Source organism: Scyliorhinus torazame, chromosome 14, assembly GCF_047496885.1.
Source record: "Scyliorhinus torazame isolate Kashiwa2021f chromosome 14, sScyTor2.1, whole genome shotgun sequence".
Classification (NCBI taxonomy): domain Eukaryota; kingdom Metazoa; phylum Chordata; class Chondrichthyes; order Carcharhiniformes; family Scyliorhinidae; genus Scyliorhinus; species Scyliorhinus torazame.
In genome coordinates, this window is record NC_092720.1 from 163880933 (window position 1) to 163894616 (window position 13684).

Sequence of the window (13684 nt, forward strand, 5' to 3'; positions counted from 1 at the left end):
CCCAAACGATGTGCTGTTAGGTGAATTGGACATTCTGAATTCTTCCTCAGTGTACCCGAACAGGCGACAAGAGTGTGGTAACTCGGGGATTTTCACAGTAATTTAATTGCAGTGTTAATGTAAGCCTACTTGTGACTCTGGTAAAGATGATGATTATTATCTTTGAGTCCCCCTCTGGAGGATTGGAGGTGTACAGCTCTCGGCAGAAGGTTGCGAAGATTTTGCTAATCTGCTTTGGCGCTGCGACTCGTCTGCCGCTCCTATCTTTACCTGAGCTATTTCCCTCATGGCTGCCTGCTTTCTTGGCTGGTGAGCCAGCAGGTGACTGGTCTTGCCTCCATGTTCATAGAAGGTCCCCCATGTCTGGCAGAGCAGGTGCCCTACTTTCCTAGTGGAAAGCAGCTCAAACTGTATTTGTAGCTTTTTCCTCCCCGCTAGTTGGGTCCGTGGAGTACCGCCGGTCCACTTCCAGTATGGAGTTGAACAGCTGTTGCCTAGCCATCCCCTCCTTCCTATCTTTGAGTGCCCTGGACTCAATAATACCCCCCCCCCCCCCCCCACCCCCCCTATCACCACTTCAGTACCTCCCAGAATGTGGAGGGTGAGACACCCATTCTGGTTGTAAATTACATACATGGCTCGTGATATCCGCTCACAGAATGTCTTATCGGCTCGGAGGGCCATGTCCAGCCTCCATGGGGGGCAATGAGCACAGCCCGTCTCCAACTTCACATCCATGTAATGTGGAGCGTGGTCGGAGATTACGATTGCGGAATACTCCGCTTCTACTAGTCCTTGAAGCACCAATTTTCTCCACTACGAAGAAATTGATCCTAATGTAGACCCTGTGTACCCGGGAGAAGGAGAACTCCTTCTCCCTTGGATGCGTGAACTTCCAGGGATCTATTTCCCCATCTGCTCCATGAAGGCGTTCAGCTCTCTCGCTATGCTTGATTGTTTCCCAGTTTTGGGGCTGGATCTGTCCGTCCATGGGTCCTGTGCACAGTTGACGTCTCCCCCCATAATGAGTCAGTGGGCATTCATTTCGGGAATTTCTGCCATAGTTTTCTTTATGAATCCCAGTTGGGAGCGTGGACGATTACAAGGACCATTGGTGCCCCTTCCAGGACACTGCTAACCGTCCTCTTGGGCCCTTTACTATATTTATCACCATGAATGCTGTCCTCTTATTGAGCAGTATGGCCACCCCCTTGGCTCTTGTCATGGACCAAGACTTGTATGTCTGTCCTACCCAACTCTTTTTCTTACCCTCAGTTGGTCCTTTTACCTCGGGTGCATCTCTTGGAGGAAGATTATATTGGCCTTCAGACTCTTCTGATAGGCGGTTTCTGTGTCCCCCACCTCCCCTCCCCTCCTGCGGGGTCAGCCATACTTACCTCGTTGATGTGCTCCTGCACTCCGGGGTTTCCCTTTGTTCGGGGGCCATCCAACATGGTGTTAGTACTCGGTGTCCTCGGTGAGAATCTCAACACCATCCAGGACAAAGCAGCCCACTTGATTGGCACCCCACACACTACATTAAACATTCACACCCTCCACCACTAATACACAGTGGCAACAGTGTACACCATCTACAAGATGCACTGCAGAAATTCATCAAGGCCCTTTGAAAGCCACTTTATACCCATGAACTCTCACCTGGAAGAACATGAAAATATCACCACCCACTATTTCCCCCCCAAGCCTCCTACTGACTTGGAACAATATCAACATTCCTTTACTAATACTGGGGAAGAATTATGTAATTTCCTTGATAAGAGCACTGTGGATGTACCTACACCACATGAACTGCAGCAGTTGAAGAAAGCAGCTCACCAACCCCTTTTCAAGGGCAGGTGGAGTTGGTCAATAAATGCTGCCCTACTTAGCAAAACCCACATCCTGTGAATAAACAACTTGAGCAGTCATCCCCTTCAGCAGCAAAGGGGGCGAGGGAGTTGGAGGGAATCATGTTTTCTTTTCCTGTTTTACAGAAGGTTGCACCGTACTACACCAGAGAATACAGAGAGGATAGACACCACAGATAGATCCTGACCATCACCCATCACCCAAGGAACAGCTGTACAACTGTGGGAAGACATTCAGTCCCTTCACAGCCTTGCTCAACACAGAGAAGGTTGGGCAGCAAAACCATCATCTGGAAATCGGTCGGGTCAGGAGAGCTTTGACATAGCATCAGATCTGAAACTGATCAGTGGTGTGGAACCTTCCATCAGAACCAACCGTTCTGAAGGTTCTGCTGTGGGTGATCGGTCAGTGTGAGGCTGGGTAAGTGTGAGTGGGCTCCAAGTGTGGTGAGAGCTTCAATCATTCATCAAGCCTCATGACTCATTTCTACAGGTGAGCTGTTGAACTGTCATTTGTTTGTTTGAGAGGCTCCACAAGCCAATAAGATCTTCTGGCACACAAGGTGCATCTGCAAGAACTACCATTGGCACAAGGGCAGCCACATGGAGTGGAAACGATTCAAGTGTGAGGTCTGTGATGAAGGTTTTGTGACATCCATGAGTCTCCTCAGGCACCAGAGGGTTCACACACGAGAGAAACCCTTCAGGTGCGAGGTGTGTAACAAGTCATTCTCAAATTTATCGACCCTCCGTGTACACCAACGTGTTCACACAGGCGAGAAACCGTTCACGTGCTTCTTGTGTTACAAATCTTTCTCGGTGTCATCAACCCTCCGTAGACACCAACGCATTCACACAGGGGAGAAACCATATACATGCGAGGTGTGTGACAAATCATTCTCGGATTCATCGACCCTCCGTCAACACAAAGGCACTCACACAAGGGAGAAACCATTCAAGTGCGAGGTGTGTGACAAATCATTCTCAAAGTCATCAACACTCCATCGACACAATGCCATGCACACAGGGTTGAAACCATTCATGTGCCAGGTGTGTAACAAATCATTTGTGGATTCAACGACCCTCTCTAAACACCAACGCGTTCACACAGGGGAGAAACCGTTCAAGTGTGATTTTTGTAGGAACGCTTTCAACCAATTCTCCCATCTTCTGTCACACCAATGTGTTCACACAGGGGAGAAACCACTCATGTGTGAGGTGTGTGACAAATCATTTGTGGATTTATCGACTCTTCGTAAACACCGACACATTCACACAGGGGAGAGAAAGAAACCGTTCAAGTGTGACTATTGTAGAAAAGCTTTCAACCGATCCTCTCATCTTCTATCACACCAACGCATTCACACAGCGGAGAAACCCTTACCATTCAAGGTACGTGACCAATTATTTTCAGACTCATTGGCTTCTGTGTACACCGATGTGTTAGCACAGTATGTGACAAATCATTCCCTCAATCATTGACCCTCTGCACACACCAACACATTCACACCAGTGAGGCACCAGTCACGTGAGAGGTATGCAACAAATCATTCTCACGGTCATCAGACCTCTACAGACACCAGCACATGCACACAGTGGCTCACCTGCTTCCCTTACACTGAGAGTTGTCTGTGTTGTTTACCCTCCAGTACTCACACAGAGGAGCTGTCCTTCCAAAGCAGTGTCTGTCTCAGCAATGTCTCCAACCTCTCCCACTGTAAATCCAAGCGTTTCAAGGTTAACTTAATCTTTGACCAGATCGCCAAATATCATCAATAAAAGACATCAATATGCATAGAAGCTCCCGCTGATACACAGGTTTCACTGTGATGGACAAGAGGGCAATATCTGAATATTAAATATATAAATGTTAATTTTTGAAATTTTAATCCTCGTTGAAAATACAGAAAGATCACAAGCTTTTTTTAAAATTCATTTTCTGAAGTGTTGTAAAATGTCTTGGAGATGGCTCTGACTTTGTCATAAGATTGATCTCCAATCTGAAGTCCCCTAGGTGCAGGCTGAAAACTGTCTCCAACACTTGGAAAATGTGTCACAAGACAGCACAGCAAAGCCTGGACCATGATTCATTTTTATTTTATACCTTTAGGTAAATCTGGTCCATAACACCCAGGAGGTCTCGTTGATTGGAGGGCGGGTTCCGTACATCAAGGAGCTGACGGAACAGGAGGTGTTCACGAGGAAGCTGTTTGGCCTCTCCAACCCCATGATAACCAATGGCGGATCAGAAATGGGGATGAACGAAGGTGATGTCAGTTGCTCAGTGTTCAAATCATCAAGAGGAGAGTTAATTTATGTGACAAAGATAACATTCTGATTTTCTTTCGCTGGCAGATACACAGGTGTCCATGGACACATCAGATGGTGATGGAGGAGAGTTGGCAGCAGCGTCCGAGATTCCTGAAAGGGCTGATGAGGAAAGGACGGAGGTGAATACCTCACAGCAATGTGGCATGGCAGCTGCAGTGGAGGAGGGAGAGGAGTGTCAGGAGGTTAAGATGTCTGATTTGGAGGGTAGTGTTGATGAGTTAAAGTTAAATATTGTGGTTTGTGTGAAGAAGGAGGCCTGTGATGATCCGGCTGCTGTGGTGGAGGGAGGGCGCTCAGAACCTTCCGGCAGTGAGGAACCTCTGGCTTTGGGAGCAGAATCTCCACCGTCTCCACGAGCACACGGACAACACAAGGCCCATGTTCCTGGTGAAGAAACTGAAGATTATTTGAAACCTCTTGAGCGCTTACATCAGGAACAGGTTCAAAGTACAGACAGTTATCGGGTCACTTCTAACTTGTTTCAGCAAACTTTGACTGAATTTAAGACAGATATTCGCCAGAACCTGCAAAGAAACAAAGAGATTCTTCAGCAGCAGAATGAGGTTTTGAGACAGCAGAATGAGATTCGAAACCAGCATCTACAAAGAAACAATGAGATTCTTCAGCAGCAGAATGAGGTTTTGAGACAGCAGAATGAGGCTCTTTGTCAGCTCCTGCAAAGAAGCAATGAAACTCTGAATGAAATGAGTAAGATTCTGTCTCGGACTGTAGTGCCTGCACCTTCTGGCCAGACGCAGCCCAGTGCAGAGACATCTGCTGCTGGACATCCCTCTGGTACAGGAGAGATCACTCCATGGGGACTGGGGAGACACAGAAGGAATTAGGGTTCCTCCTGCAACACTGTCACCTCAACCTCATTCTCCTGCCTCCTTCTTCATCATGAGAAATATCTTTGTCTTTTTGGACTGGGTTTGCAACGAAATAAGGACAATGACAGAAGAGGCCTGAATCCAGAAGTGTCTCTCTCTTCCTCCTCCCCCACACACATGCCACCTGATCACAGCACCTCCTATTTTCATGGGGCCAGGAATTGGTAGGATCAAGATTTGCATGATCCATTCGACAGTTGTCCTGAGAAATCAGCAGCTGAATCCACTCGTGAGAGGTGATTGAAACCCAATGTGTGCATATTTGACACGCTAGGAGCTGGACAAAAATCTCTGGATTCATTTGGATAGATTGGGTACCCTTGCGGTGTGGAATGATACCCCTTTGGGTATGGACAACTTTGGGGGAGGTAAGCTGCAGTTTGGGAAAAGACGTCCTTTGAGAACACTAAAATTAGGCATGAATGTGTGTTTAAAGTGCATAGATCCACATAACTGAGAGCTCATCGGAACTTTCAAGAACAATTGCCAAAAATGTTAAGATGAACTGTAAAAGAGAGCTGTCAAGCTCAAAATACATGTAAAACTCCTGCCTTTACCAAAACTGTTTGGAGCCTTTCACTCTGTTGTTAGAAGCCTCAGGGAGTGACTGGATTTGTGTTCCATGGCAGGTTTCACAACCATCTATTACCACAGTAGAGTGCCCGCCATTTCACAGCTCCAAATGGTTGTGGACACATTGAAGTTAAGGCTGTAAATTGCTTTTATAGGGGATGTAATTGAAATAAATGCTTGTGGTTAAATGCAGTAATTTTTTTGTTGATATAAAAAGTTTTATACTTGGAACTTCATTTTATTTAATGGCAACATGGGTCCTGATGTCTGCCATTGTGCATAGTGGGTGAGTTGGTATGGGTGATTTAAGGGCAATGGGTGGTGGACATGAGGTGGTTTTAGTTGACGCTCAGTTGGCATAGAGGTTATAAAGCGGCATGTGGAGGAGGTCGGGGCAGAGTTTGGAATAGAGGGTATGAGGAGTCGAGAGCACAGGATGACAGAGGCCATGGGGGGGGGGTGTTGGGACATTGGTTGGTATGGATGAGATATGTGAGGAGTGACAGCTGTTTTTATGCTTCTTAGTTTTTAAAACTTCGAGACAGACCTTACATCAACTATCCTCCTCATTCATTCAAGGGTCACACAGCCAGACTTCCAAGTTACTCCACTGACCTGGAACGAAAATCCCAACTTTCAGGCCCTTTTTCCCGGGTTGGGTTTACTCCAATCAAACAACTCAGCACAAAGCACCGAGTAAACGGGTCTCTGAGCTGGATCTTCTCACACAGCATAAGGGGCATTTCCACACCTGATTCCCCACAGGATAGTCAGACTCCTGGAACATTAGTAGATATTGTGGGTTGAAATTCATGGAAATCTTCAGCCATCTCTTTAAAAAGAAAACTGCTACTTCCCTGACAAATGTTTGACAGAGATTTCTAGTGTGGGAATAGCATTCTTCATCCTCAGAGACTTTCAAAATGACAATATCAGTGTGGGATGTGTAGCCTCGGATGTGTTTGACAGCAGATCAGAAGAGGAAGACCCACAGCATCTAAGTCAGCAATGATATGCAGTGGTGGGATCAGTGCATGCACAGGAGAGGGGCACATAATGAAAGGAAGACAGAAGGGATCACCAGAGAGTGGGAGAAGACAAGAATCTGATAGCCTTGCCCCATCCTCGGGTCACCTGAAGAAGTTCAGCTCCCCTTAGCTTCAATTTTCGAGGCTTAAAATTCATCTTGTCCGGTTTGTGTCCTGAGATGTTCAGGTCCATTCACCTCTCCCAGGAGATCCCTGTCCGCTCCGCTCTCCCAGGGTGACCTGGTCTGTTCATCCTCTCTTGGGACGTCCCGCTCCATTCACCTCTCAGTTCCTCTCCTGCACTGTCTCAACCTGAGCCTTGTTTAAGAGATATTGTTTGATGTACAGTACTCTATGATGATTGTCACCATTCTCTCTCTCCGGGGAATAATGTGATCCACCTCCAGGTGTAGCCAGTACCCGAAACAGTTCTTCAACACACCTCTAGCTTCTCTGTGTGAGCTGCCGCAGAGAAACATGGACATCAATAAACAACACCACCTCAGCAACCCAGACACAAAGACAACAAAGCTCAAATTAGTTGGCACTTTAAATCAAATCAAACTTAGAGGCTGCCACTTTACAGGGGGGAAAACATTCTGTACACAGCCTTGGGACTTAACCCCTTTGAAGTTAAATCTGACACAACAGAAGTATTCAAAGTTATTGTCAGCCTTGGCTTAGTTAGTACTCTCGTCTCGGAGTCTATGGTTCTGGATTCAAGTCACACATTCTATACTTCAAAAATTTCCTCGTCAGCTGTAAAGTGATTTTGGATGCAGTGAGTTTCTTAAACTTGATGTAAAAATGAAAGTCTTTCTTTCATCGGGAAATGTTCTTCCTTTGAATTGGAAATTATAAACCCATTGATGGAGAAAGTATACAAGCCACAGTGACATTGACCAATATATTTTGTACAGGACTCTTACTGTAGGTTCCTGCGTGTTTCAGTGAATAGGAACACACCATGCTGAAAACACACGTAGTTTGGGTTAAGTTAAAAACATGAATTTATTGTGTGTTATAAATTGATACAGAAGATTGATAAAACAGCAGACAAACAACACAATAGTCAACTTACACCAAACTTTGAATTAACCAAAATAACCAAAAGCATTTGAAAATAATTCAAGACCTTTCCCAGGACATGAAATGCATCTTGGAAGAGTGTAAGGTAAGCAAGGGTGGCATGGTGGCACAATGGTTAGTACTGCTGCCTCACAGTGCCAGGGACCCGGGTTCAATTCCGACCATGGGAGTTTGCCCACTCTCCCTGCATCTGCACAGGTTTCCACCCACAGTCCAAAGATGTGCAGGTGAGGTGGATTGGCCTAGCTATATTGCCCCTTAGTCAGAGGGTCGGTGCAGACTGGATGGACCGAATGGCCTCCTGCGCTGCAGTAATTCTATTATATCAGACTGTTATTGCATTGAGGTGTGATGGGCTGTGGGAACGCAGGTTTGTAGTGACTCGCCCCACTCCCTCACCATACCGTAGTTGTCCTCCCAGACAGGAGAGTAGAAACATTACCCACGGTATTAGTCAAACACCCATCACCTAAAGAGCATCTGAATATAATTCACATACCGACTAAAGCAGGGTCCGATTCTACCCCATACCCACTTTACTTGCACACACACCCTCGTCAGGGGAAACTCTCTCAGAATAGCGGCACGGTAGCACAGCGGATAGCACTATTGCTTCACAGCTTCAGGGTCCCAGGTTCGATACCTGGCCTGGATCACTGTCTGTGCAGAGTCTGCACGTTCTCCCTGTGTCTGCGTGGGTTTCCTCCGGGTGCTCCGGTTTCCTCCCACGAGTCCCGAGACGTGCTGTTAGGTGAATTGGACATTCGGAATTCTCCCTCCTTGTACCCGAACAGGCGCCGGAATGTGGCGACTAGGGGCTTTTCACAGTAACTTCATTGCAGTGTTAATGTAAGCCTACTTGTGACAATAAAGATTATTATTATTAATACTACAGACAGAAGTTTCTTTAAAATCCCAGTGATATAGTGTGGCTCCCAGTTCCCATGGTGAGAAATGACACAGAACTTTCGTGACACAACCCTTGATGCCATCACACAAACCCACCAATGGTGACAGAGATCCAGCGGTCACATGGGCAATCAATGGGTAATTTATGATGATAAAATGAGTAGGGGGAGAGAAACTAATTCTCTGGTGAGAGAGTCCAGAACAAGGGGACACAGCATTAAAATTAGAGCTCGGCTATTCAGGGGTGATGTCGGCAAACACTTCTTCCCCAAAACGGGACTGGAAATCTGGAACTCTCTCCCCACAAAATCTGCTGATGTTGGGGTTCAACTGAAAATTTCAAAACTGATTGATAGATCGAGGAATGACTCCAGTGTCTACTTTCATTAAATTCCTCACAATTTTTTCACCCCCACAACCCAAAGATGTGCAGGGTCGGTGAAATGGCCATGCTAAATTGCCCCTTAATTGGAAAAAAATTATTGGGTACTCTAAATTTTTTTTTTTAAATTTCTCTCAATTTCCCTCCCATTCTCATCTCAAACAATTGGTCCGTGTCATCCTCTTCAACCTCCAGCTGAGTTTCCGACCCCATACCCTCTCCATCACAAAGATCACCTATTTCCCCCTCTGTAACAGCGCCCATTTCCAACACCCCCACCCATTCCCACACTAGTCCATCTGCTGTTGAAATCCTCGTCTATGCTGTTGTTGCTACTTGACTAGGCTAGACCATTCCAATGCTCTCCTGTCCAGCTTCCCACCTTCCACCCTCCACCCTCCAGAAACTTCAGGTCAGCTAAAACTCTGCGGTCTCTATCCTAACTCATACCTATCACCCCCTGTGCTCACTGATCTACACTAGTTATCAGTCCGCCAAATTTTAAATTTTCCTGCTCAAGTACAAATTGCTCCACGTCCTCACCCTCCTATCTCTGTCACAACCAGCACCATCTCCCTTCAAGATCTCGGTGCTCCTCCAATTCTGGCCTTTTGTACATCCCCCACTTCCTTCACTTCACCATTGACGGCTGAGTCTTCAGGCTCCATGCTCATGAATTCCCTCTTTAAGCCTCTGAATCTTTATCTCTTTCCCTCCTACAGGATCCTCCTTAAATCCCTCTTTGACCATATTTTTTGATCATGCCCTCCTAATATCTCCTTTGTCTCGGTGTTAATTTTGTTCTGATTACGTCTCTATGAAACACTTTGGATTGTTTGACTATATTAAAGTGCTCTATAAATACAAGCTGTTGTCTGCTCACATTCCCTCCAATCCATAAGGTACTGACCTGGAGTACAGCCTGTGGATATTGATTGTCCCCTAGTGCTCTGTTTGAGTGGCCACTCAGCGTGTGTAGACCCAGACAGTGAATGTTGTGAGGCAATGGAGACTGTCACAGCTGAGACACATCCTGTCCTCCCCCTGACTTTCCAACTAGGCTCACTGATGAGGAATGGGATTCCTCGCTGATTCTCCCCCTCCAAAGATGCTATCTCAGTGTTATACTCCTGCACTCTTCCAATACCCTTAGACACAAAATTGGTTTCCTTCTTAAATACGTTCAGTGTCTTGGTCTCACAGCCTTCTGTGGTAGGGAATTCCATAGGTTTTCCACCCTTTGAATGAAGAGGTTTCGCCTCATCTCAGTGATAAATATCCTTCCCCATATCCTGAGATTGTGACCCCTTGTTCTAGAACCCGCCACCCACCAGTCAGAGGAAACATCCCTGCATCCAATCTTCCCAGGGCTGTCAGAATTTTATACATTTCGATGAGATCCCCTCTTAATCTTCTAAATTCCAGTGACTACAGGCCCTGTCAACACAATCTCTCCTCTTACAACAATCCTGCTATCCCAGGAATTATTCTGGTGAAACTCCACTCCACTCCCTCTATGGCAAATATATAATTTTTTAAGATAAAGAGACCAAACCTGCACACAATACTCCAGGTGTGATCTCACCAAGACCCAGTAAGACATTCTTGCTCCTGGACTCAAATCCTCTTTCATTGAAGGTCAACATACCACTTGCCTTGCTAATTGCTTGCTGCACAAGCAAGCTTGCTTTCAGTGACTGGTGTACAATACTCAAGTCCATTTGTACGTCAACATTTCCCAAAGGATCCTGCGTCATCTCATTCAATGGTTTGTCTCTGTGTTTGAACACGTTCATGCATGCTGAAGGGAGAGGAGTGTGAAAACGATTTGTTGTACACCTCACTTGAATGGTTTATCCTTTGTATGAACGCGCCTGTGATTCAACAGATTTGCTGATTTTGCAAAACCCTTGTTACACACCTCACACTGGAACGGTTTTTCCCCGGTGTGTGTGTGTTGGTGATTCAGGAGCGTCCAAGAGTCTGTGAACGCTTTGTCACACAACTCACAATTAAACAGTTTCTCTTCATTGTGGATGTGTTAATGTCTTCGAAAGGGAGATGAATACGAGAATGACTTGTCACAGACCTCACACATGAATGGTTTCTCCCCGGTGTGAATGCGCCGGTGATTCACCAGACGATTGTGTAAAGCTCTCTGTGCACACCTCACACTTGAATGGTTTCTCTCCAGTGTGAATGCGTTGGTGATTCATGCGCGTTGATAACGGAGTGAAAGACCGGTCACACACCTCCCATTTGAAGGGTTTCTCCCCAGTGTGAATGCGCATTAAATCTTTAATGAAGGCATGAAGCAGTGTTTTCCCAACTTTCTTTCCCAGGACCCACTTTTGCCAGCTGGCCGACCTTTGGTATCCATGCCGGCCGACCTTCGGAACCCATGCCACATTCGCTTATCCAATCTATCCTGAGTCAAGGCACTGTTTTGGACACTGAAGGTTTCTTGCTCCAGGCAAGGAAGAGAAAGTAAATCATCTACTTTTTCTATTAGTAATCACTATCCAGTAGCTCTGGTGCATTAAATTCATGTCAGCATTGAGCGAGGACATGATCAGACATGCCTGTGATGTCCTCCTATCTATAAATGTTCACTGTACAGGGTCACATGAAGAATACTTACTCATGAGAGGTAATGGAGGACTGCCAACAATTGTGAACCTGCATTCATCGTGGGACACTGTCTCGAGGAAATAAGGAAGCGAAGGAAGAAGATTGAGGAGAGGAGAACAAAGAATAGATATCACTGGGAGAGAATCATATGTGGTTGTTGTAAATAAATCAGCCACAAATCTGAAGATGGTGATATCAAAATCTTGATTTATAATTGGCTGAAATGCAATTATATTACTTGATGCAAGCTTATTCAAAACTTCAAAGTACACTATTACAAACCAGTTCATCAATATTGATGAATGCTGACATTAAAATTCCCTACAAACAACTGGCAAACTTACTTCTGGTTGTCATTAATCAGACAGATTGGAAATTGAACAACGTTTTGCTCATTCAATTATGGTAGTGTGATGTGCTCATGTTTCCCCAACCAGTAAACATGCCATTGCAGTCACTTAATGGAGACTGATGTCTGCAATAATGTAGCTCTTGCTGCAATGGCAGCCGATTTCCTCCCACTGAAGATGCACCATGGCTTCGCTGACACACACGCTGCTGACCCCTCAGCAGCAACCACACTGAGAAGGTGACTGAACAGGTAGACGAGGGTAGAGCAGTTGATGTGGTGTATATGGATTTCAGCAAAGCGTTTGATAAGGTTCCCCACGGTAGGCTATTGCAAAAAATACGGAGGCTGGGGATTGAGGGTGATTTAGAGATGTGGATCAGAAATTGGCTAGCTGAAAGAAGACAGAGGGTGGTGGTTGATGGGAAATGTTCAGAATGGAGTACAGTCACAAGTGGAGTACCACAAGGATCTGTTCTGGGGCAGTTGCTGTTTGTCATTTTTATCAATGACCTAGAGGAAGGCGCAGAAGGGTGGGTGAGTAAATTTGCAGACGATACTAAAGTCGGTGGTGTTGTCGATAGTGTGGAAGGATGTAGCAGGTTACAGAGGGATATAGATAAGCTGCAGAGCTGGGCTGAGAGGTGGCAAATGGAGTTTAATGTAGAGAAGTGTGAGGTGATTCACTTTGGAAGGAATAACAGGAATGCGGAATATTTGGCTAATGGTAAAGTTCTTGAAAGTGTGGATGAGCAGAGGGATCTAGGTGTCCATGTACATAGATCCCTGAAAGTTGCCACCCAGGTTGATAGGGTTGTGAAGAAGGCCTATGGAGTGTTGGCCTTTATTGGTAGAGGGATTGAGTTCCGGAGTCGGGAGGTCATGTTGCAGCTGTACAGAACTCTGGTACGGCCGCATTTGGAGTATTGCGTACAGTTCTGGTCACCGCATTATAGGAAGGACGTGGAGGCTTTGGAGCGGGTGCAGAGGAGATTTACCAGGATGTTGCCTGGTATGGAGGGAAAATCTTATGAGGAAAGGCTGATGGACTTGAGGTTGTTTTCGTTGGAGAGAAGAAGGTTAAGAGGAGACTTAATAGAGGCATACAAAATGATCAGGGAGTTGGATAGGCTGGACAGTGAGAGCCTTCTCCCGCGGATGGATATGGTTGGCACGAGGGGACATAACTTTAAACTGAGGGGTAATAGATATAGGACAGAGGTCAGAGGTAGGTTCTTTATGCAAAGAGTAGTGAGGCCGTGGAATGCCCTACCTGCTACAGTAGTGAACTCGCCAACATTGAGGGCATTTAAAAGTTTATTGGATAAACATATGGATGATAATGGCATAGTGTAGGTTAGATGGCTTTTGTTTCGGTGCAACATCGTGGGCCGAAGGGCCTGTACTGCGCTGTATTTTTCTATGTTCTATGAAGGGCAGCAGTGGTCCTATTCACGTGGTATGCAAAATGGACCCCCTGATGTTGAAACCTGGACGCTATCTCCATTTGGATACAGCTCCCAGAGGTGGCTTTTTAATTGGCCACCTCAGAAAGATTACTTCCAATGTTCTGCTGCCACCTCTTCCTGATCCCCAATCCATCCAGGAAAATTCATGGTGATATGGTGAAATTT

At 45.9% G+C, this 13684-nt stretch overlaps 1 protein-coding gene and 1 pseudogene across 1 annotated transcript in view; one reads left to right on the forward strand and one right to left on the reverse strand.

Annotated features, from left to right (window-relative positions):
- The window catches only part of LOC140389217 (uncharacterized), a 30291-nt gene extending 24441 nt beyond the window's left edge, over positions 1–5850 (forward strand). Inside the window, 3 exon segments of the mRNA XM_072473403.1 lie at positions 2478–3260; positions 3979–4135; positions 4224–5850. Coding sequence (XP_072329504.1) covers positions 2478–3260; positions 3979–4135; positions 4224–5044 — 1761 coding nt within the window. The 3' untranslated portion in view covers positions 5045–5850.
- A 1832-nt stretch (positions 5851–7682) lies between these two features.
- LOC140389219 (uncharacterized) overlaps positions 7683–13684 on the reverse strand; it is an 82983-nt pseudogene continuing 76981 nt past the window's right edge.